General features: G+C 42.9%; 1 protein-coding gene across 1 annotated transcript in view; it reads left to right on the top strand.

Moving 5' to 3' along the window:
- LOC115101588 (calsyntenin-2-like) overlaps nucleotides 1-26,442 on the top strand; it is a 315,037-nt gene that overhangs the window by 143,431 nt on the left and 145,164 nt on the right. Inside the window, exon 2 of the mRNA XM_065005859.1 lies at nucleotides 5,475-5,597. Coding sequence (XP_064861931.1) covers nucleotides 5,475-5,597 — 123 coding nt within the window. The remainder of the gene's footprint in view (nucleotides 1-5,474; nucleotides 5,598-26,442) is intronic.

The raw sequence follows: 26,442 nt of genomic DNA on the forward strand, positions 1-26,442 counted from the left end.
GTGTTCTGTTAGACAGGTCATTGTTGATTAAAAAAAACATTTACCCCGCTTCCACGCTTACTTTATGTAATTCAAAATTACAATGCTTGCCTTTCATAATTTGGTTAGATATACTTGGGTGTGTAGTGTCAGCTTTTGTTGCTGGCATGTCATGCCTAAGTTTGCTAATCTTGCCAATGAAAAAATATCAAGTAGTTGGCAATATCAGTGAGTATTGTGATGAATGAGCCATGTGATTCAATGAATGATGGAGCAGAGTTTGTCTTTTGCCCATTATTTTAACTAGGCAAGTCAGTTAAGAACAAATTCTTATTTACAATGACAACTTACATGGGAACAGTGGGTTAACTGCCTTGTTCAGGAACAGAATGACAGATTTTCACCTTGGGGATTCGATCCAGCAACCTTTCAGTTACTGGCCCAACGCTCTAACCACTTGGCTACACACCTGAATATAAAAAGCCACACCTGAATATAAACAGCCACACCTGAATATAAACAGCCACACCTGAATATAAAAAGCCACACCTGAATATAAAAAGCCACACCTGAATATAAAAAGCCACACTTGAATATAAACAGCCACACCTGAATATAAACAGCCACACCTGAATATAAAAAGCCACACCTGAATATAAACAGCCACACCTGAATATAAACAGCCACACCTGAATATAAAAAGCCACACCTGAATATAAAAGCCACACCTGAATATAAAAAGCCACACCTGAATATAAACAGCCACACCTGAATATAAACAGCCACACCTGAATATAAAAAGCCACACCTGAATATAAACAGCCACACCTGAATATAAACAGCCACACCTGAATATAAACAGCCACACCTGAATATAAACAGCCACACCTGAATATAATAAATAGCCACACCTGAATATAAACAGCCACACCTGAATATAAAAGCCACACCTGAATATAAACAGCCACACCTGAATATAAACAGCCACACCTGAATATAAACAGCCACACCTGAATATAAACAGCCACACCTGAATATAATAAATAGCCACACCTGAATATAAACAGCAACACCTCCACCTTTTTTGAATTGCTGTATTTTCTGTAACTCTTTTTACCATGTATTGCTACCACTGTATCATCAAATGTATTATCGAAGTGAGTTTCAGAGATTGTCAGAATATGAATGTCATCTGTTAACAGCAAATTATTGATTTCGTGAACCTTGTTTCTTAAGCTACACATGCTAACATGGGCTATTTTTAACACTTTTGAGGCATTCGGGGCAGTAAGAGGGACATGAATTAGGTTACTTACATTGTGTCTTCCAATGCCCCTAGGATAATGTAAATTCGCTGAAGCGTTATGACAACTCAGCAACACAATGATAGAGATTAAATGAGCTAGACTTGGGTCATTGATAAGTCATTGTCTCAACGCAGCCTTATAATGCTGTGAAAGGATCCAGGTACTTCTACATATTGATTTGTTCTTTGACAATAGGCCTTTTCACATACAGTGCCTTGCAAAAGTATTCATCCCCCTTGGTGTTTTTCTTATTTTGTTGCATTACAACCTGTAATTTAAATCGATTTTTATTTGGATTTCATGTTACGGACATACACAAAAAAAAAAAATTGGTGAAGTGAAATTTCAAAAAATTTCAAAAACATTTCAAAAAATTTCTAAGAATTCAAAAATATATATATATTTAAAGTGGTGCGTGCATATGTATTCACCCCCTTTGCTATGAAGCACCTAAATAAGATCTGGAAGCAACCAATTACTGTTGATGGAATTCCTTTAAAAGTCACATAATTAGTTACATAAAGTTCACCTGTGTGCAATCTAAGTGTCACATGATCTGTCACATGATCTCAGTATATATACACCTGTTCTGAAAGGTCTGTCACGGCCGTCGAATGAATAGGACCAAAGCGCAGCGTTGTGAGCATACATATTCCTTTTATTTAGGATGACGCTGACAAAAACAATAAACCATACAAAACAACCGTGATGCTTAAGGGCTATGTGCCACAAACAAAGTTAACTTCCCACATTGAAAGAAGGGAAAGGGCTACCTAAGTATGGTTCCCAATCAGAGACAACGATAGACAGCTGTCCCTAATTGAGAACCATACCCGGCCAAAACATAGAAATACAAAATCATAGAAAACAAAAACATAGAATGCCCACCCCAAATCACACCCTGACCAAACCAAATAGAGACATAAAAAGGTTCTCTAAGGTCAGGGCATGACAAGGTCCCAGAGTTTGCAACACCACTAAGCAAGGGGCACCACCAAGCAAGTGGCACCATTAAGACCAAGGAGCTCTCCAAACAGGTCAGGGACAAAGTTGTGGAGAAGTACAAATCGGGTTATAAAAAAATATCAGAAACTTTGAACATCCCACGGAGCCCCATTAAATTAATTATTAAGAAATGGAAAGAATATGGCACCACAACAAACCTGCCAAGAGAAGGCTGCCCACCAAACTTCACAGATCAGTCAAGAGAGGGCATTAATCAGAGAGACAACAAAAAGACCAAAGATAACCCTGAAGGAGCTGCAAAGCTCCACAGTGGAGACTGGAGTATCTGTCCATAGGACCACTTTAAGCTGTACACTCCACAGAGCTGGGATTTACGGAAGAGTGGCCAGAAAAAAAGCCATTGTTTAAAGAAAAAAATAAGCAAACACCTTCGGAGTTCGCCAAAAGGCATTTGCGAGACTCCCGAAACATATGGAAGTAGCTTCTCTGGTCAAATGAGACAAAAATTGTGCGTTTTGGCCGGAAAACGCTGTCTGGCGCAAACCCAACACCTCTCATCACCCGAAGAACCACATCCCCACAGTGAAGCATGGTGGGGGCAGCATCATGCTATGGGGATGTTTTTCATTAGCAGGGACTGGGAAACTGGTCAGAATTGAAGGAATGACGGATGGCGCTAAATACAGAGAAATTCTTGAGGGAAACCTGTTTCTGTCTTCCAGAGATTTGAGACTGGGAAGGGGGTTCACCTTCCAGCATTACAATGACCCAAGCATACTGCTAAAACAACACTTGGGTGGTTTAAGGGGAAACATTTAAAGGTATTGGAATTGCCTAGTCAAAGCCCAGACCTCAATCCAATTGAGAATCTGTGGTATGATTTAAAGATTGCTATACACCAGTGGAACCCATCCAACTTGAAGGAGCTGGAACAGTTTTGCCTTGAAGAATGGGCAAAAATGCCAGTGGCAAGATGTGCCAAGCTTATAGAGACATACCCCAAGAGACTTGCAGCTGTAGTTGCTGCAAAAGGTGGATCTACAAAGTATTGACTTTGGGGGCGGTGAATAGTTATGCACGCTCAAGTTCAGTTTTTTTGTCTTATTTCTTGTTTGTTTCACAGTAAAAATGATGTTGCATCTTCAAAGTGGTAGGCATGTTCTGTAAATCAAATGATACAAACCCCCCCAAAAATCAGTTATAATTACAGGTTGTAAGGCAACATAATAGGAAAAATGCCAAGGGGGGTGAATACTTTCGCAAGCCACTATATGTGACCAACAGGCTCGATTCAGTCTTGCTTAGCAACATTTTAAATTTTTTTTTTTTTTTACATTGGATAAAAGTAGAGACTCAGAGCTATAAAATGATATATCATAAACTACAGTTGAGGAACAATGGGAAAGTAGTTGAAAGTTGCTAAACTTGTAACCTCACTTTTGAGAAAATGGGCTTTGAATGTTTTGGTTTACCCACTGGAGAGATCATCTTTGTCTACACCCATTCAGCATCGTTCACACCCTCTTAAGCTATAGCCTCGCCCATAAACCCAGAGCGTTGTCAGATTGTCCATAGAGCTTTTCACTTTCAGAGTGCACACCGGATGCTCTGGCTGAGGAGTAGGGTTGATCCGAGCTTGACTGAACAGCAGTCAAGCACCCAAGCTAACTGGCAAACATTGGCTAGCTTGCTAGCTACTGCCCGACACAAAATGGTTGAACAGCTCAATCTGACCATTTTACTCGTTCCAGCAGAGCTGGTTAGGCTCTTTTATGTTATCCAGAGCTTTGGTGACTGCAACTGTGCTGCTGCAACAATTTAATTACGGATACGAGAGTGCTCTGAAATCGGACTAGATAGCCAGAGCGAATTTACCAGTTATGTCTATCAACAGTTGTCACATTGACATCATGAACATTCTACTGAAATGGTTACGTGCATAGTGGAGGCTTTTGTTAAGACATGTAGCTAGCTAGCTAGCTAGCTAAATAATGAACCCTTATCCCAACTCGTGACGTTACTACCCTGCATCAATCTGCAGGTAGATAACTAACCAAGTTCAATGTTAGCTAGCTAACATTAGGCTATAACTAGCAAAGCAAATGGCTCTGAGATACTAATAATATTACTACACAGATCATACACGTAACGTTAGCTAGCGTGCCAACCAGCTAATGTTAGCTAGCTAGCTAACAGTACACTTTAACTTGAAATTAAAACGACTTACCCGTATACATGGATGAACACTTCTCTCTATCTATCACGGAGGCCATGGTTGCCCTTAGATTGAAGATGTAATCCGGAGACAGGTGTTTTCTTAATCTCCTTAGCTATCATACTCTAATTCCACTGATTTCAAAACTCAGTCTCTCAGCATGTCCAGCCAACTCATTAGCTCAGCCAATCATGGCTACAAGGTTTCTGTATTTTTCTGTGGCTTAACCAACTAGGCACATCATTTAATCATTTTATTCGTATTTACAAATGGCATACACGTTTGTTATTAAGGCACATGAAAGGTCACATGTTCCAGAAGGCATTTCTGCCCAAAAATGTATTTTGATTTAAAAAAAAGTTTACATTCAAATGGCTTTCCTGTGAAATATGCCAAGTTTCCTGAAACGAGTCACATTTGCAAACTAAATTGAAAAAGTTACGTGAGCTTTGCCTGTGGGCAATTTAGGTTGTACTTTAGTCTGTTTAGATGTGTGCATTGATCAAGGGCTTTTGTACCTGTGAGGCAAACAACAGCAACAACACCGGGACCCAAAATTTGATAAATGAGTTTGTTTCACAGGGATACTGGTTGGGACAGCGATATCATATGCCTCAGGATGTTACAGAGAGAAATAGAACAGTCTATGCATATTAGCTTCATAGTTATTGATAGTACTGCTTAGCTTTTCTTTTCATGGCCATGTAAACCTCACAGAGTTGGGAACTGTGCAAGAGAAAATCGACTAACAAATTCTCTCTCTCTCTCTCTCTCTCTCTCTCTCTCTCTCTCTCTCTCTCTCTCTTTTCTCTCTCTCTCTCCCTTTATCTCTCTCTCTACCCCTCTCTCTCTCTCTCTCTCTCTCTTTCTCACCCCCCTCTCTCTTTCTCTCTCTCTCTCTCCTCTCTCTCTCTCTCTCACTCTCTCTTTCTCACCCCCCTCTCTCTCTCTCTCTCTCTCTCACTCTCTTTCTTACCACCCCTCCTCCTCCTCTTTCTTCTCCACAGTGAACAAGCACAAGCCGTGGATCGAGACGTCGTACCATGGGGTGATCACAGAGAACATGGACACCGTTCTGCTGGACCCTCCCTTGGTGGCCCTGGATAAGGATGCCCCTGTCCCCTACGCAGGTAGAGAGACCACTTTCCTGTTTCCCCATCCTAAACATCCTTCAAAGAACCCAATGCTATGGGCTCATGGTGCTTCACTGACATGCTGCACAGTACTAGCTGTTGATTTGAGGCTTTGGTTGATTGGCATAACTGGTTTGACTTCTATGAGTGTCTTCCTACCCAGAAAGCACTCATACTCTTTCCTCACTTTGAGATGATATAGTATTTATTAAGATCCCCACTAGCTGGCAGCTACTCTTCCAGCGGTCCAAACAGGAATAAAACAATTACATCAAAACAACAGCCTACATCAAACAATACACCATACAAGATATTATAACATTATTAATCTATTATTACAAATGTACAATATAAAATGTACAATACTACAGTATTACAATGTGTCAGAGAGGGACATCTAAGCAGCCTGTCTGTGTCTGAAAGGAAGTGTGTATTTATAGCTACAGTTCTTCATATATATCTTTATCCACAACCATCCGCACTTCTTTGGTCTGATTGGCCAAAGAAAGAAAAAGAGTCATAACCTGAGCTGCTGGAGAGGAGAGAGCTACCTTTAAATATTGATCCCATTGAGCAGTTGTACTAGTCCCCTTTACATTACATGGAAATGCCTTGGAAGTCTTCCATGCTGCTTGAATGTTATGTTATTATTTCATAAAAAGTGATACACTTGATGCAGAAGTTGCCCTTGTCCACTGATCTAAAATCAGCTTACCCTATCCCTTACCCTTACCTTAACCATTAGGGGGATGATAAGTATCTGATAACATAAGTACCTCATAACATCAGCAGGACAGGGGGCATTCTAGATTTGTGGTAAAAGGTAACTTCTACTTTAAGTGTATTTCAGGGCATACAGTGTACCACAGGAGGCTGGTGAGGGGAGAACGGCTCATAATAATGTCTGGAATAGAGTGAATGGAGTGGTATCAAACACATGGAAACACATCCCGTTCCAGCCATTACAATGAACCCGTCCCCCCAATTAAGGTGCCATCAGCCACCTTTGCAGTGTACAGTATTTATATAGCATTTATAGGTTGTGTAATCTTAAATCTGTGTTTACTTTTACCAACTTCCATTAATACATAACGTTATGATAGTCCTGCTTCGTGCAGAGCACTGGCTTTTGCTTGAAAGTAAATCACAGCGTCACACAGGTAGGTGACAGTGACAGGCGACTTGTAATTAGACAGGGATTTTTGGCTCACAAGGAGGCTTTGCGGCAGGTACCGCTTTAAACCTCATTAAATGAAAATAACTCCAATTAATCTCCACTCTGAGAGCTGTGGAAAACTGATGTTTGGTGCCATTTTTCTACGCTTTTAGTTTATTTTTAAACCATTGCAATGGTTTGAATAATACAGTACTAGCAAGACCATACGTAAGTGGTTTTCAAGATGGCAACGGCAGTAGGTTGGGTATATCTGTTTTTGTCTTATCCCGTGTCTTATCCCTTGTAAATAGCCAGTCTTTTTCATATATATCTTAATCTCACATTCTATCTACGAACTAAATATACTTTCCTGCAACCCGCCTCACCCAATGTGGTACGGATCTGCTATTTTTTTCCTCATAGCTGGAACTTCCATCAGGAGCTAGCCAGCTAATTAGCTACTAGTCTTTGTTAGCCACGGCTAGCGGTCATCACCTTTTGTTCCCCCAGCATCAGCCAGCCTTAGCTCAGACAACACCTGCCAGCCTTGCACAGCGCAATATCAACCCAGAGCATATCGAACTGCTTCTCTCTACCTATATCCCCGGATTCCTGCTGCTCTGGATCATTACACCGGATCATTACTCCGGATCAGCGCAGCTAGCTAGCTGCAAACGAGTGGCTATTGTTAGCTAATGCCTCTGTCCCAAAGCAAGCACCAGCTAGCCTTGAGCTAACCTCAAGCTAGGCCCATATACCAGCTAATTCCAGGGCTACAATACCTCCTTTGTCAATTGGCCTAGACCCTTTATTGTCGACACGGAGCCCCGGCGATACATCATGACTGGACTGCCGATGTGATCGCCCGATGTGGTCTCAACAGGCTATTCTGTTACGATACGATGCCCCGGCCCGCTAGCTTTTCTGAACGCTGTGTCCCCTGCTTGACTGCAGTAGTGACTACCAATCAGCACCCTAACTTACCTATTGCTGCTCTTTTGACCCTATGATCAATCGGCTGATGCCCCCTGGACTGTTTCAATAACACGGTACCTCATTTTGTTTACCTGTCGGCCACAGCCTCGAACTCAGGTCCTGTATGTACCTGACCCGCTCTGCCCATTCATCGCCATTTACCCATTGTTGTCTTAGCTCTCGTGATCAACACCTGTGATTGCTTTATGACTCTCTCTAATGTCAGTATGCCTTGTCTACTGCTGTCCTGGCTAGTTTCTATTGTTTTATTTCACTGTAGAGCACTCATTCCCGCTCAAAATGCCTTAGATAGCTCTTTCGTCCCACCCCACACACATGTGGAGTACCTCCACTGTACTCACATCCTACCATACCCTTGTCTGTACATTATGCCTTGAATCTATTCTACCATGCCCAGAAATCTGATCCTTTTATTCTCTGTCCCCATCGCACTAGACGACCAGTTCTTATAGCCTTTAGCCGTACCCTTATCCTACTCATTCTCTGTTCCTCTGGTGATGTAGAGATTAACCCAGGCCCTGTAGCCCCCAGTTCCACTCCTATTTCCCAGGCACTATCATTTGTTGACTTCTGTAACCATAAAATACTTGGTTTCATGCATGTTAACATCAGAAGCCTCCTCCCTAAGTTTGCTTTATTCACTGCTTTAGCACACTCCGCCAACCCTGATATCCTGGTTGTGTCTGAATCCTGGCTTAGGAAGGCCACCCAAAATTCTGAAATTTCCATCCCCAACTACAACATTTTCCGCCAAGATAGAACTTCCAAAGGGGGTGGAGTTGCAATCTACTGCAGAGACAGACATTACATTTACATTTAAGTCATTTAGCAGACGCTCTTATCCAGAGCGACTTACAAATTGGTGCATTCACCTTATGACATCCAGTGGAACAGTAGTGCATCTAAATCTTTTAAGGGGGGGTGAGAGGGATTACTTTATCCTATCCTAGGTATTCCTTAAAGAGGTGGGGTTTCAGGTGTCTCCGGAAGGTGGTGATTGACTCCGCTGTCCTGGCGTCGTGAGGGAGTTTGTTCCACCATTGGGGGGCCAGAGCAGCAAACAGTTTTGACTGGGCTGAGCGGGAACTGTACTTCCTCAGTGGTAGGGAGGCGAGCAGGCCAGAGGTGGATGAACGCAGTGCCCTTGTTTGGGTGTAGGGCCTGATCAGAGCCTGGAGGTACTGAGGTGCCGTTCCCCTCACAGCTCCGTAGGCAAGCACCATGGTCTTGTAGCGGATGCGAGCTTCAACTGGAAGCCAGTGGAGAGAGCGGAGGAGCGGGGTGACGTGAGAGAACTTGGGAAGGTTGAACACCAGACGGGCTGCGGCGTTCTGGATGAGTTGTAGGGGTTTAATGGCACAGGCAGGGAGCCCAGCCAACAGCGAGTTGCAGTAATCCAGATGGGAGATGACGAGTGCCTGGATTAGGACCTGCACTGCTTCCTGTGTGAGGCAGGGTCGTACTCTGCGGATGTTGTAGAGCATGAACCTACAGGAACGGGCCACCGCCTTGATGTTAGTTGAGAACGACAGGGTGTTGTCCAGGATCACGCCAAGGTTCTTAGCGCTCTGGGAGGAGGACACAATGGAGTTGTCAACCGTGATGGCGAGATCATGGAACGGGCAGTCCTTCCCCGGGAGGAAGAGCAGCTCCGTCTTGCCGAGGTTCAGCTTGAGGTGGTGATCCGTCATCCACACTGATATGTCTGCCAGACATGCAGAGATGCGATTCGCCACCTGATCATCAGAAGGGGGAAAGGAGAAGATTAATTGTGTGTCGTCTGCATAGCAATGATAGGAGAGACCATGTGAGGTTATGACAGAGCCAAGTGACTTGGTGTATAGCGAGAATAGGAGAGGGCCTAGAACAGAGCCCTGGGGGACACCAGTGGTGAGAGCACGTGGTGTGGAGACGGATTCTCGCCACGCCACCTGGTAGGAGCGACCTGTCAGGTAGGACGCAATCCAAGCGTGGGCCGCGCCGGAGATGCCCAACTCGGAGAGGGTGGAGAGGAGGATCTGATGGTTCACAGTATCGAAGGCAGCCGATAGGTCTAGAAGGATGAGAGCAGAGGAGAGAGAGTTAGCTTTAGCAGTGCGGAGCTCCTCCGTGATACAGAGAAGAGCAGTCTCAGTTGAATGACTAGTCTTGAAACCTGACTAATTTGGATCAAGAAGGTCATTCTGAGAGAGATAGCGGAGAGCTGGCCAAGGACGGCACGTTCAAGAGTTTTGGAGAGAAAAGAAAGAAGGGATACTGGTCTGTAGTTGTTGACATCGGAGGGATCGAGTGTAGGTTTTTTCAGAAGGGGTGCAACTCTCGCTCTCTTGAAGACGGAAGGGACGTAGCCAGCGGTCAGGGATGAGTTGATGAGCGAGGTGAGGTAAGGGAGAAGGTCTCCGGAAATGGTCTGGAGAAGAGAGGAGGGGATAGGGTCAAGCGGGCAGGTTGTTGGGCGGCCGGCCGTCACAAGACGCGAGATTTCATCTGGAGAGAGGGGGAGAAAGAGGTCAGAGCACAGGGTAGGGCAGTGTGAGCAGAACCAGCGGTGTCGTTTGACTTAGCAAACGAGGATCGGATGTCGTCGACCTTCTTTTCAAAATGGTTGACGAAGTCATTTGCAGAGAGGGAGGAGGGGGAGGGGGAGGAGGATTCAGGAGGGAGGAGAAGGTTGCAAAGAGCTTCCTAGGGTTAGAGGCAGATGCTTGGAATTTAGAGTGGTAGAAAGTGGCTTTAGCAGCAGAGAGAGAAGAGGAAAATGTAGAGAGGAGGGAGTGAAAGGATGTCAGGTCCGCAGGGAGGGCGAGTTTTCCTCCATTTCCGCTCGGCTGCCCGGAGCCCTGTTCTGTGAGCTCGCAATGAGTCGTTGAGCCACGGAGGCGGGAGGGGAGGACCGAGCCGGCCTGGAGGATAGGGGACATAGAGAGTCAAAGGATGCAGAAAGGGAGGAGAGGAGGGTTGAGGAGGCAGAATCAGGAGATAGGTTGGAGAAGGTTTGAGCAGAGGAAGAGATGATAGGATGGAAGAGGAGAGAGTAGCGGGGAGAGAGAGCGAAGGTTGGGACGGCGCGATACCATCCGAGTAGGGGCAGTGTGGGAAGTGTTGGATGAGAGTGAGAGGGAGAAGGATACAAGGTAGTGGTCGGAGACTTGGAGGGGAGTTGCAATGAGGTTAGTGGAAGAACAGCATCTAGTAAAGATGAGGTCGAGCGTATTTCCTGCCTTGTGAGTAGGGGGGAAGGTGAGAGGGTGAGGTCAAAAGAGGAGAGGAGTGGAAAGAAGGAGGCAGAGAGGAATGAGTCAAAGGTAGGCGTGGGGAGGTTAAAGTCGCCCAGAACTGTGAGAGGTGAGCCGTCCTCAGGAAAGGAGCTTATCAAGGCATCAAGCTCATTGATGAACTCTCCGAGGGAACCTGGAGGGCGATAAATGATAAGGATGTTAAGCTTGAAAGGGCTGGTAACTGTGACAGCATGGAATTCAAAGGAGGCGATAGACAGATGGGTAAGGGGAGAAAGAGAGAATGACCACTTGGGAGAGATGAGGATCCCGGTGCCACCACCCCGCTGACCAGAAGCTCTCGGGGTGTGCGAGAACACGTGGGCAGACGAAGAGAGAGCAGTAGGAGTAGCAGTGTTGTCTGTGGTGATCCATGTTTCCGTCAGTGCCAAGAAGTCGAGTGACTGGAGGGAGGCATAGGCTGAGATGAACTCTGCCTTGTTGGCCGCAGATCGGCAGTTCCAGAGGCTACCGGAGACCTGGAACTCCACGTGGGTCGTGCGCGCTGGGACCACCAGATTAGGGTGGCCGCGGCCACGCGGTGTGGAGCGTTTGTATGGTCTGTGCAGAGAGGAGAGAACAGGGATAGACAGACACATAGTTGACAGGCTACACAAGAGGCTACGCTAATGCAAAGGAGATTGGAATGACAAGTGGACTACATGTCTCGAGTGTTCAGAAAGTTAAGCTTACGTAGCAAGGATCTTATTGACTAAAATGATTAAAATGATACAGTACTGCTGAAGTAGGCTAGCTGGCAGAGGCTGCGTTGTTGACTATGTAGGCTAGCTGGCAGTGTCTGCGTTGTTGACACTACACTAATCAAGTTGTTCCGTTGAGTGTAATGGTTTCTACTGTGCTACTGTGCTGCTATTCGGGGCTAGCTGGCTAGCTAGCAGTGTTGATTTACGTTACGTTGCGTTAAAAGAACGACAATAGCTGGCTAGCTAACCTAGGAAATCGCTCAAGACTACACAATTATCTTTGATACAAAGACGGCTATGTAGCTAGCTATGTAGCTAGCTACGATCAAACAAATCAAGCCGTTGTACTGTAATGAAATGAAAAATGTGATACTACCTGTGGAGCGAAGCGAAATGCGACCGGATTGTTGAGTGCGGAAGTTCTGTTACGTTAAGGACGACGAATAGCTGGCTAGCTAACCTCGGTAAATTAAGATAATCACTCTAAAACTACACACTCTAAACTACACAATTATCTTGGATACGAAGACAGCAAAGACAACTATGTAGCTAGCTAACACTACACTAATCAAGTCGTTCAGTTGAGTGTAAGTTGTGCTGCTAATCGGTAGACGGTGGACTAGCTAGCTAGCTGCAGGGCGGTGTAGACTGCGTTAGGACGACGAAATACGATAATTACGCAATTATCTATGATACAAAGACGGCTATGTAGCTAGCTAAGAAGAAAAATTGCTAAGATTAGACAAATCAAACCGTTGTACTATAATGAAATGTAATGAAATGTAATACTACCTGCGGACCGAGTGCAGATGCGACCGCTCGCTCCAACCCGGAAGTTGCTGCAGAGTTCTGTCATGCTATCCTAAAAACTAGCCAGGACAGCAGTAGACAAGGCATACTGACATTAGAGAGAGTCATAAAGCAATCACACTGCTTTAGCACACTCCGCCAACCCTGATGTCCTAGCCGTGTCTGAATCCTGGCTTAGGAAGGCCACCAAAAACCCTGAAATTTTCATCCCCAACTACAACATTTTCCGCCAAGATAGAACTACCAAAGGGGGTGGAGTTGCAATCTACTGCAGAGACAGACTGCAGAGTTCTGTCATGCTATCCAGGTCTGTGCCCAAACAGTTTGATCTTCTACTTTTAAATATCCACCTTTCCCGAAATAAGTCTCTCACTGTTGCCGCATATTACAGATCCCCCTCAGGTACAAGGGCACCCTCATAGATATCATCCTGACCAACCTGCCCTCTAAATACACATCTGCTGTCTTCAACCAGGATCTCAGCGATCACTGCCTCATTGCCTGCATCAGTAAGGGGTCCGCGGTCAAATAACCACCCCTCATCACTGTCAAACGCTCCCGAAAACACTTCAGCGAGCAGGCCTTTCTTATCGACCTGGCCCGGGTATCCTGGAAGGATATTGATCTCATTCCGTCAGTAGAAGATGCCTGGTTATTCTTTAAAAGTGCTTTCCTCACCATCTTAAATAAGCATGCACCATTAAAAAATGTAGAACCAGGAACAAATACAGCCCTTGGTTCACTCCAGACCTGACTGCCCTTGACCAGCACAAAAACATCCTGTGGCATACTGCATTAGCATCGAATAGCCCCCGCGATATGCGACTTTTCAGGGAAGTTAGGAACCAATTTACACAGGCAGTTAGGCAAGCAAAGGCTAGATTTTTCAAACAGAAATTTGCATCCTGTAGCACAGGGCAAGGAGATTGAGGTTGTAACCTCATATAAATATCATGGAATTTTAATTGATGACGGCCTCTCTTTTAAATTGCATATTCAACAACAAAAATTGAAGCTGAAATTGGGCATTTATTTTCGGAATAAGGCCTGTTTTTCTTTTGAAGCCAGAAGGAGGATATTATCAGCTACATTTATGCCTTTACTAGACTAAGGGGATATGTTATATATGAATGCTTCCGCTCAGTGTTTGAGATCAATTGACACCCTTTACCATGGCACTTTGAGATTTATTTTAAACTGCAAACCCTTACGCACCACTACACTTTGCATACCAGCGTTGTCTGGCCTTCTCTAGTCACTTCATTCACTGGACTTTATCCTGCTAACTGTTCCAAATGTCCGAACTGAATTTGGTAAGAGGGCTTTTATGTACTCTGCACCATCGTCTTGGAACACCTTACAAAATACTTTTAAACTGGAAGAACTTGTCCCGATTGGTATTTTTAAATCACTGATGAATGATATTGAGACCGATTCCCTAACCTGTCAATGATTTTAATTAGCTGTTTTTGATTTTGTTATACTCTTGTGAATTCTATGGTTTTTACTAGATTACTTGTAGTTTTTCATGTTGTTTGTCTGTAATTTTTGTAATGACTTGGTGCTGCCTATCTTGGCCAGGACGCTCATGAAAAATAGATTTTAAATCTCAATGAGCACTTCCTGTTTAAATAAAGGTTAAATAAATAAAAAATAAATAAATAAAAAAAGTTCTGGGACACTGTAAAGTCCATGGAGAAGAAGAGCACCTCCTCCCAGCTGCCCACTGCACTGAGACTAGGAAACACTGTCACCACCGATAAATCCATGATAATTGAGAATATCAATAAGCATTTTTCTACGGCTGGCCATGCATTCCACCTGGCTACCACCCACAGCAACTTGCACAAGGCTCCCCATTTCTCCTTCACCCAAATCCAGATAGATGATGTTCTGAAAGAGCTGCAAAATCTGGACCCGTACAAATCAGCTGGGCTAGACAATCTGGACCCTCTCTTTCTAAAATTATCCACTGCAAATGTTGCAACCCCTATTGCTAGCCTGTTCAACCTCTCTTTCGTATCGTCTGAGATCCCCAAAGATTGGAAACCTGCCGCGGTCATCCCCCTATTCCAAGGGGGACTCTAGACCCAAACTGTTACCTGGTCTATCCTAACCTGCCTTTCTAAAGTCTTCGAAAGCCAAGTTAACAAACAGATCATCGACCATTTCGAATCCAACCATACCTTCTCCGCTATGCAATCTGGTTTCCGAGCTAGTCATGGGTGCACCTCAGTGACGCTCAAGGTCCTAACAATATCATAACTGCCATCGATAAAAGACATTACTGTGCAGGCATATTCATCGACCTGGCCAAGGCTTTCGACTCTGTCAATCATCGCCTTCTTATCGGCAGACTCAACAGCCTTGGTTTCTCAAATGACTGCCTCGCCTGGTTCACCAACTACTTCTCCGATAGAGTTCAGTGTGTAAAATCAGAGGGCCTGTTGTCCAGACCTCTGGCAGACTCTATGGCTGTGCCACAGGGCTCAACTCGGGCCAACTCTTTTCTCTGTATACATCAATGATGTCGCTTTGCTGCTGGGGATTCTTTGATCCAACTCTACGCAGACGACACCATTCTGTATACTTCTGGCCCTTCTTTGGACACTGTGTTAACTAACCTCCAGACAAGCTTCGATCCCATACAACTCTCCTTCCGAGGCCTTCAACTGCTCTTAAATGCAAGTAAAACTAAATGCATGCTCTTCAACCGATCGCTGCCCGCACCTGCCCGCCTGTCTAACATCACTACTCTGGACGGTTCTGACTTAGAATTTGTGGACAACTACAAATACCTAGGTGTCTGGTTAGACTGTAAACTCTCCTTCCAGACTCACATTAAGCATCTCCAATCCAAAATTAAATCTAGAATCGGATTCCTTCACTCATGCTGCCAAACATACCCTCGTAAAACGAATTATCCTACCGATCCTTTACTTCGGCGATGTCATTTACAAAATAGCCTCCAACACTTTACTCAACAAATTGGATGGAGTCTATCACAGTGCCATCCGTTCTGTCAACAAAGCCCATATACTACCGAACCACTGCGACCTGTATGCTCTCGTTGGCTGGCCCTCGCTTTACTCGCTTCATTTTCTTCTCCAAACCCACTGGCTCCAGGTCATCTATAAGTCTTTGCTAGGTAAAGCCCCGCCTTATCTCAGCTCACTGGTCACCGTAGCAGCACCCACCTGTAGCACGCGCTCCAGCAGGTATATTTCACTGATCATCCCCTAAAGCCAATTCTCCCTTTGGCCGCCTTTCCTTCCAGTTCTCTGCTGCCAATGACTGGAACTAATTGCAAAAATCACTGAAGCTGGAGACGCATGTCTCCCTCACTAACTTTAAGCATCAGCTGTCAGAGCAGCTTACAGATCATTGCACCTTTACATAGCACATCTGTAAATAGTAAACTACCTCATCCCCATATTATTATTATTATTATTATTTTTTGCTCCTTTGCACCCCAGTATCTCTACTTGCACATTCATCTTCTGCACATCTATCACTCCAGTGTTTAATTGCAAAATTGTAATTATTTTGCCACTATGGCCTATTTGTTGCCTTACCTCCCTAATCTTACCTCATTTGCACACACTGTATATAGACTTTTATATTGTGTTATTGACTGTACATTTGTTTATTCCATGTGTAACTCTGTGTTGTTGTTTGGGTCGCACTGCTTTGCTTTATCTTGGCCAGGTTGCAGTTGTAAATGAGAACTTGTTCTCAACTGGCCTACCTGGTTAAAAAAAGGTCAAATAAAAAATACATCCATGACCTTTGTTGGAATTTTTCCCAGGACCCAGATTGTCTACTACTGCTTAAATGCTTTCTGTTCCAGTATTCTGGGTCTGAGACACTGGCCCTTAAAAAGCTTAGCCAAAGTTGTAAATTCCATGTCCATGACACCAATGTTTTCTCAGAAAATCTTAGGCACTTTATATCCTGACTTCTAGTATCTTCACTAATAGGGCAGAGCTGTTTTCAGAACACATTCCAACTCCTAGCAACCAACCCAAAGACCAAGCCAGTGAAATTTGAATAGTTAAGCAATGAGAGCGTAGACAAAAGACCCAACGGTTTGTGAATATTTCTCTCTGTGATTAACAATCCGCTCTGTGACTCCAGAAGGTCACTGCTGGTAAAATATCACTGGCGAGGGAAAGTGGTGTTGTGCTCTTTTTGGTGACTGGTGATATTTCTCCCTGGCTTTTCCGCAAAGCCTAGCTAATGAATGAAACTCATCAAATGGCTACCAAGGAGATTTTTAAAAAACGCCTTCAGAAAAAGCACTCTGTCCTAATCTATCTTTCTCGGTTATTCTCTCTCGCTCCTCAATTCTCCCTGTCTCAGTCTTGCCCTTTCCATCTCAGTTTGCCTAGTGATCTCAGGGTGGCAGGTAGCCTAGTGGTTAAGAGTGTAGGGCTAGTAACTGAAAGGTTAGGGGTTTGAATCCCTGAACTGATGAGGTGAAAAATCTGTCTGTGCCCTTGAGTAAGGCCCTTAACCCTAATTGCTCCTGTAAATCTCTCTGGATAAGAGTGTCTGTTAAATAACTCATATGTAAAAAAAAATAAGGTGTATATCCTTAGCATTTTTCTCATTCCCTCTCTATCTCTCTAGCCATGTAATGCTCTAGGCCTAGTGGCTAGCCTCTATATCTATATCTTCTCTCTCTCCCTCTCTCTCTTATTTTTGTTATTTCTCTCTCTCTCATTGTCTTCCTCCTTTTCTCTCATTTCCCCATTCTCTCTCTCCTGTTTCCTTCTCTTTTTTCCCATTCCCCAGTTTCTCTCTCTCAATACCAGACATGCTCTCTCCTTTCTTTCTTTCTTTCTTTCTTTCTTTCTTTCTTTCTTTCTTTCTTTCTTTCTTTCTTTCTTTCTTTCTTTCTTTCTTTCTTTCTTTCTTTCTTTCTTTCTCTTTCTTTCGTTCTTTTCTATTTTCTTTTCTATGGGGTACCCCTCCTTTGAAAGAGCACACAGTGTCACCCACAGAACAGAAGCAGATCTACCGCCAAAACCATTTCCATTGCCCTCACCTTAATTTGCATTATATATAGTTAAAATATACATATAGAAAACTCTTGCAAATCTTAATTTCCACAATTAATCAATAATATGTGTAATAATGTAGGCAGTTCATGATAAGGATTGTTACCTGTAACCAGGAGTGTTACCTGTAAACAGGATTGTTACCTGTAACCAGGAGTGTTACCTATAACCAGGATTGTTATGTATAACCAGGATTGCCATTACAAAAATGACATTTTTGTCAAGCAATATTTATTTTACCAAACAATTATTATGATTCATCCTATATTGTCCCTAACAGCTTTACCCCATAGCAACAGATGTGGGATACAAACAAACACACTCATACACACAATCAACCCCTTTCCCCCACAAACAACCACAAGCTCAGATGTTCAACAGTTGTTCCATCCCCGAGCCCCACTCAAGAAAGGACTTAATGTGCGAATGCTTATACATTTGCCGCTGTTTGAGAAGACATGCAAAATGAACCACTGTCAAGTCCTAGGTGATGGAGATCAGAACATCCCCTTCCCTTGAAACACACACACGATGGTCCCTGGTTCTGACCATTTTACCAAGCATCTCTGTACAGTCAGATCTTTGATTATTTTGTGCCACCAGGGCCACAATAATTTGCCCTCTCTCTGATTGTCTGAGTGTGACCCCCTCTCCATGTAGGTAGTGTTGCCAGCACTGCCACTATCTGGATGGGGGCACCCCACCGGAATCCCCACCGTCTAGGTACAAGGTCGTCAAGGTTCACATTAGCAGCTTTGAGAATTTCTATGAATATTATTCTCACCCATCAGGGGGCTTTGGCTTTGTAGGACCAACCCTGCCAGAATCTTGAGGGGGCGGTGCTGCTCTAGTAGGTCTCTGACCACATTCATCTTTCTGTTTTGGCTGTGTATAGGCTACTTACAGTACAGTAGGTCCATAAAACAAAGGTTCTTCTCCTTAGTGTGTGGGTCTCTCAGATGGGTGTCTAGGGTATAGGGCTGGGGACCGTTCCATCATGATAGGACAATAAATAAATAAACTATATTTATAATTTATTTTAAAATGTATATCCCATATCTGGACGAGCTCTCCCTCATAACCCTTGCTCACAGGCACACATGGGCTCTGGGATTTACAACCATTTACCCTTTTCACTCACTTAACTCCACACTTCAAACACAAAAACACACCCCACCTTCCATCACAATACGCCTCTCTTTCTTTCTTTCTTTCTTTCTTTCTTTCTTTCTTTCTTTCTTTCTTTCTTTCTTTCTTTCTTTCTTTCTTTCTTTCTTTCTTTCTTTCTTTCTTTCTTTCTTTCTTTCTTTCTCTCTCCAACCCCACCAGCCAGACAGCCCATGCAGCAGGCAGTGACTTATGCAGCGTTGCTCTATCCTGGTTTTGTTTCCGTGGAGAAAGGAGTGGGCTGTCTTTCTGGCACCACATTAATTGCTCTGTGGGAACATGGACGCAGATTGTTAAGTGCATTGCCTATTTCTCTCTCCCCTCCCTCCATTCCTCCCTCCTCCTTCCCCCTCTCTATCCTTCTCGCACAGCCGCTCTGCTTTGATGTAAACGAACGATGATGAGCCTGAAGTCGATGATATATGCCGAGACAGGAAGGCGAGGTGGTGAATGCTTATTTGGGGGAGCTGAGCCATGCAGAGAGGAGGAGTGTGGGTCTTGTAGTGTGACAGCGGGCTGGACTGGGGGGACTGCAGGAAGAAGAGGCAGTGTCCTCATCGTCCATTCATCTCTCCTACAGGATGATGCACAATGAGCAAGATAGAGAGACGGAGTGAGAGACAGAGTGAGAGAAAGAAACTAATGACAAAGAAATGAGAAAGAAATAGTAATTAGTGAGTGAAAGTGAAGAATAGCATGAGAAAGAGAGAAACTTTTCTCGTTAACATAAAATAACTGTGATCCTGACTGTGGTTGTTGTGTATTTGGTGATTCCCACTCACAGTTACACTTCCGCAAAGTTTGTCACATGCACACTGTTCCAGACTAGAGAAATTACATTTCAACCACAACTAATTATGAACTATAATAAGGCAAAATGTACTGGGTGGAAATGTATTAGTTTGACGTTTTTGGGGTGACATTTTGGCACTGCAGATAAGTGCTACTGCTTTCAAACCACACCATTTTCTGCTTGGCACTTACACTGTTTGTACCAAGTGTTTGTCATGCAACAGATTGCGTATCATATTGCCACACAGTTTTATTTACAAACACCTTCTCATGGATGTTGTACAATCTTTATCAAAATGTTTATACGCTGTTTATGTTAAAAGGGTTCCAAATGTGTTCTTCGGCTGTCTCCAGAGAGGAACCCTTTTGGGTTCCATGTAGATCCCTCTGTAGAAAGCGTTTCACATGGAACCTATAACCAAAAGGGTTCTACCTGAAACCAAAAAGGGTTCTTCAAAGGGTTCTCCTATTGGGACAGCCGAAGAACCCTTTTAGGTTCTAGAAAGCAACTTTTTCTCTAAGAGTGTAGGTTGAGGGGCGGTTTCCCAGACACAGGTAAATCCTAGACTAAAAAGCACTTTCATGCTCATCATTTAAGGTGGAGGACGTTAATGTTTTCGTAACACATAACATTTTTTATTTATTTCACCTTTATTTAACCAGGTAGGCAAGTTGAGAACAAGTTCTCATTTACAATTGCGACCTGGCCAAGATAAAGCAAAGCAGTTCGACAGATACAACGACACAGAGTTACACATGGAGTAAAACAAACATACAGTCAATAATACAGTATAAACAAGTCTATATACAATGTGAGCAAATTAGGTGATAAGGGAGGTAAAGGCAAAAAAGTCCATGGTGGCAAAGTAAATACAATATAGCAAGTAAAACACTGGAATGGTAGTTTCACTGTAAAGTGTGTACAATGATTAGAGGTGTTGGAGGAATTTGTTCCAAGATGGTAAATTAAACTCATAGGACATGGCACACACACATACACACACACACACGCACACCACATGTGCACACACACTGGACAGCTACAATAAATGTGCGGTGGGGAATCTATAGATTTCCAAACTTTACACACATACCGTAACACATAAATCAAACAGATGCTGAGACTGATGCTTGTGTTCGGTGTCAAGCCTTTCTAAGGATTTTTTGAACGATCGTATAATAATCCTGACTAATGATCAGGATAATGAGGATTACGTGGGCAGTAACAGGCAATACAACTACAGCAGAACATTTTATAACAACTAATGAATTGTCTCATAAATGCGTGGAGATTGAATGAACATTGGACGTCTGGATTGGACGTCTGTACATCCACTTGGATCTGGTTTATCATCTCCCTGCTGTTGAATGATCAGTGATTTGCTCCTTGTGGTCGACCGGCGGGCTAATTACTCTGACTTCTTTGGTAAACTGGTGTGATTGAACCTCTGGACACTTCAAATACCTCTTTCACTTCCCCATGGGTTATATTTTATTGATCCTTTATTTAGTGTGGTTGCATGCCTTTCAGAGGGGTTGGGTTAAATGCGGAAGACACATTTATGTCACGCCTGCACCTGCTCCCCCTCCCTGGCGCTAGAAGGTGCCAGGCTTCCCAGCATTACACACTCCTGCCACCATCATTACGCACACCTGCCTCCCCCCGTCACACGCATCAATCACCTCTGTCCTTACCTCCCCTATATCTGTCTGTTCCCAAGCTCTGTTCCCTGTTTCAGGATTAATGTTCGTTTGTCTTTGCATACCCGGTTATGATGCCGACTCTGTCCTATTTGATGTCTGTTCCATATTATTATTCCATATTGTGTGTGTGTGTGTGTGTGTGTGTGTGTGTGTGTGTGTGTGTGTGTGTGTGTGTGTGTGTGTGTGTGTGTGTGTGTGTCGTGATATCAACATCCTCTACAGTATATAATGTTACTATTATAACAGTAATTTACATACAGTATGTACTTAATTCACAACTATTTTTCTATTTCCATTCTCCTCAACTGTCAATGCATAATCTGAATAATTACAGGAGAATGCATTTACCTTGGGGTGATGATACAGAGGTGATAATTGAAACCTGATGAGTGCTCTTTCTGCGCTGAAGGTGACAATGTGCTGACAGCCAGCAAATGTGTTACTTCTGGTTGGTGTTGCATCCCCACAGCAGTATAAATGGTGAGCAGTACAAGTTGAGGCTTTGTCTGGAGATGCTTATAGGCTTTCTATCATACTACAGAGAGAGCGAGGGGGAGAGAGAGGATGAAACAACAGAGGAAATTAAACAGAGAGAAAGAGAGAGAGGGAAAATGAGATAAAGGAGGAAAGAGAGAGACGGAGACAAATCATAACCACACATACAGAAAGTATTCATACTGTACTCTGAACTTATTCCAAATTTACAGACTGAATTAAAAAATGATTAAATATATATATTTTTATCTCACTCATCTACACACAATACCCCACAATGACATTAGCAAATGTATTGAAAATTAAACAGAAATATCTAATTTACATAAGTATTCACACCATTGAGTCAATACAATAGAGCTGTGAGTCTTTCTAGGTAAGTCTCTAAGAGCTTTTCACACCTGGATTATGCAAGTTTTGCACATTATTCTTTAAACAATTCTTCAAGCTCTGTCAAGTTGATTGCAGATAATTGCCAGACAGCCATTTTAATGTCTTGCCATAGATCTCCAAGCAGATTTAAGTCAAAACTGTAACTCAGCCATTCAGGAACATTCAATGTCTTCTTGGTAAGCAACTCTAGTGTATAGTTGGCCTTGTGTTTTAGGTTATTGTCCTGCTGAGAGGTGAATTTGTCTCCCAGTTTCTGTTAGAAAGCAAGCTGATCCAGGTTTTCCTCTAGGATTTTGCCTGTCCTTAGCCCCATCCTGTTGCTTTTTTATCCTGAAAAACTCCCCAGTCCTTAATGATTGCAAGTATTCCCCTAACATGATGCAGCCACAACTATGTTTGAAAATATAGATGGTGGTACTCAGTAATGTGTTGTATCGGATTTACCACAACCATAACACTTTATATTCAGGACAAAAAGTGAATTGCTTTGCCACATTTCAGTATTACTTTAAAGCCTTGTTGCAAACAATTGGCCTCATGGTGAAATCCCTGAGCAGTTTCCTTCCTCTCCGGCAATTGATTTACGAAGGACACCTGTATCTTTGTAGTGACTGGGTGAATTGATACACCATCCAAAGCATAATTAATAACTTCACCATGCTCAACGGGATATTCAATGTCAGCTTACTTTTATTAAAACATTTTACCAATAGGTGCCCTTCTTTGCGAGGCATTGGAAAACCTCCTTGGTCTTCGTAGATTAATCTGTTTTTCAAATTCACTGCTCAACTGAAAGACCTTACAGATAATTGTATGTGGGGGGGGTACATAGATGAGGAAGTCATTCAAAAATCATGTTAAACACCTTTATTGAACACAGAGTAAGTAAGTCCATGCAACTTATTATGTGAGTTGTTAAGCAAATTTTTTCTCCTGAACTTATTTAGGCCTGCCATAACAAAATAATTTGATTCTTATTGACACAAGACATTTCAGCTTTTTATTTTTAATTCATTTGTAAATATTTCTAAAAACATATTTCCACTTTGACATTATGGAGTATTGTGTGTAGGACAGTGACACAAAATCTCAATTTGATACATTTTAAATTCAGGATGTAACACAACAAAATGTTGAAAAGTCAAGGGGTGTGAACACATTCTGAAGGCACTGTAAGTCAAACTTTTTCTTGAATCATGCATCCAGTCAGAATGTGGCCCAGTGAAAGGGGCTGAGAAAGAGAAACGGAGAGAAACAGAGCGATAGATAAGGAGACAGACAAAGACACAAAAAATAGAGACACAAAGAGAGACATTAAAGAGGAAGAGCCCGAAACAAGAGGAGAGATGGACTCCACTCCTGTATCTCCCGTTTTGAAGGGAGGGATCACAGCTTTCATCTACCAGGCAAGCAAACGTTGGAGGGGGTGGTGATAAAACCGCTACGGTGTCTGCCCTCTCTCTCTCCCCCCCTGTCCCCACCCTCCCTCTCTCTCTGCCTGGGCCTGTGGGACCTCTGTAACTTTGTCAGAGGAGGAACATTCTTCCTCCTGCTCTCTTTCCTTTTGTGTTCTGCCGTTTAATTTCTCCACTTGCTGCCTGTGAAGTGAGGCAGGCCCTGGACATAAAACACAGGTTGTGGACTTCAAAAGGATGACCCTGTCTTCCGGGGTCTGATTATGACACCAGCTCAATGTTGCTCCCACGTGAGCCATTCACACAGAGAGGAACACAGTATCAGAGCACCTTTTTCATGATTTTTCATGATTTTAACAGCTTGGACATCCAGATTGAATTCAGCTCTGTTTCATGTTTGTTTCAATAGATTGTGTCTGGATTTCCAGGTTAAACTCCTAGAAAAAACCCTCCCAAAAGGGTTCTGTGGCTGTCCCCATAGAACTACCACCTTTTGGTTCCAGGTAGAACTCTTTTTGATTCTGTGGAATTGGATCTACATATGGGGGACAGCTGAAGAACCATTTTTGGTGTAGCGATTTCAAGACTCACTATGAGCATTCATAAGAGGACAATTGCTGCAATTCAGTTTTCTGTAGAGCTTTAAAGTACAAAAAGGAAATAAACATGCATTTAATACAGTTGTGTTTTAAACGCATAGCTAATACATAATACATTAAACCTGCGTGAACAGTACATAGAAAGTGTTAGATACCATTACTTCTCTTAAGAAGATAGCATAATGAGTGGACTACTGTTGACTGGAGTGGGTCAACTACCTGTTGGTTGTGCTAAAAAAAATGAATTTATAAAGGAATAGATAGGCTGTAAATGGAACAACCTAAACAAAACATGACTCGATTGTTTTCATTGAGTGAACTAGGCTTTTTACATTGCCCAGTAGTATCTCAAGAAGAGGGCTTCAGAGAACATCGTTACTTACCACTACCAGGGTTCAATATGAGCATTTCATAGGACTTCTATTGACATCTTATTCCTTATGAAGTGAATGGTGAATGGGCTCTCTACACTGACATACAGTATTGATATCTCCATACTGCCTCTGGATAGTTGATTCACAGCTTTTACTACAGAGGTTTTCTGGGTAGTATCCTCAACAGGGGACACTCCACCTTGAATTATTCACACCCCTTCTTTATGAGAGTTTTTCTCCACCTCTTTCAATTTTTACAGTCCTTTTTTAAAGAGAGATCGAGTGTGCAATGAGTTCTTCTGAGGCAATGTAGCAGAAATATAAGGAATAAACCCAGGGTATTTATCTGAGGTTATGTATTAATGGCTTTGGAGCTTGATCCTAACTTTGATCTTAAGTCTAAGTCTTGGTTGTCATTGGTTCCTCTGGGACCGTTCTACCGCTATGCGCATAGCTGTAAGGTTTTTTGCTGTTGTAATACTGCATCTGGATAGGCCTATTGACAGTTAATGTGTACCAAATATGTATTTGCTCAACAAAGCAGGTACAGTGGTGACTTCAAACAGAGTACCAGATTTCTGCAGAGATTGTAACTCCCCCAACTGAATATGCGATCGTACAAATAGGTGTCATATAGACATAAACCACTGCATAGACGTTTCATTTTGATCTTGTTTCAGACTGTAGCAACATTTTCAATCCTATTCTCCCATTGTCCCTGTTAATAATACCAACCAGTGTATATCTCGCCTAGGAAGTCAAAACAAGCAAAATAATAGGGTCGGCTCCTATAAGTATCTTGGGATTTGGTTAGATGAAAAGTTGAATTTTAAACAGCACGTTGATAACTTGACCAAGAAACGGTTGAAATTGTTGAAATTGGGTTTCTATTTCAGGAACAAATCTTGCTTTTCAATGTTAGTCAGAGAATATCTTGTTCAGTGCTGGATTATGGTGATATTGTCTATATGCAGGCCTCAGCAAATACCTTAAACTCTAGACACAGTGTATCATGGTGCTTTAAGATGTACCAACGCTAGATCACTGACCCATCACTGATCTGTATGCTGTGGTGCAATGGACTTGTCTCTCCACCAGGAGGCTAAAGCACTGGTACACTTTTGTGTACAAAGCATACACAACTCCCTTTGTATCTCTGTTCCTTACTGACCAGATCAGTCACTCAATATAGTCTTCGTTCACAGTTGCTGCTGTCCTTGTCTGTTCCTAAGGCTAGAACTGAGATGGGGAAACAACATTTTTCCCGTAATGCCCCTGGAACATGTTTTAGAAGGTTTTAAATTAGGGGAGTTAGTGTCCTTGTCTGTTTTTAAGACTCTGATCGACCACACTGTTTGTGACAACTGCAGTTGCTTCTAATCTTCAATTGTATCTTTAACTTGTGACACTTTGTATTTTGTGTATATTCTGTGTTTTCTATAAGGTTTTATGGACACGCTGCTATTTCCCTGTTTTACCTTCTTGCCAGGTCGCCCTCGCAAAATAGGTTTTTAACCTCAATGGGTTTTACCTGGTTAAATAAAGGTTCAATAAAAATAAATAAAAGGATCGATTATAATCATAAAATCTAATTCCCAAGATCTAAATGCTATGTCAAATTCTGCCTTTAAAGACATGAGTCTTTGAAAGTAATTAATCAGAGCTGGTTGTAAGGCTAGAGGATTAGAACTAATGAGATTGGAGCCTCCTGTGTTTCTCAGAGAGGCTCAGGGTTCAAAGCCTAGCTGGATAAAAGACCAGTCGGGTACCTGGAGGTACTGCAATCTGCTTTTGTACGGGGTGATATCATCGTTAGCAAGGCTTGCATCATTGTCTCCCCAACTGGCGGGATTCTGGCATTATTTACCAGACACAGACACTATAGCCTTTATTTGTACA

Source organism: Oncorhynchus nerka, linkage group LG20, assembly GCF_034236695.1.
Source record: "Oncorhynchus nerka isolate Pitt River linkage group LG20, Oner_Uvic_2.0, whole genome shotgun sequence".
Classification (NCBI taxonomy): domain Eukaryota; kingdom Metazoa; phylum Chordata; class Actinopteri; order Salmoniformes; family Salmonidae; genus Oncorhynchus; species Oncorhynchus nerka.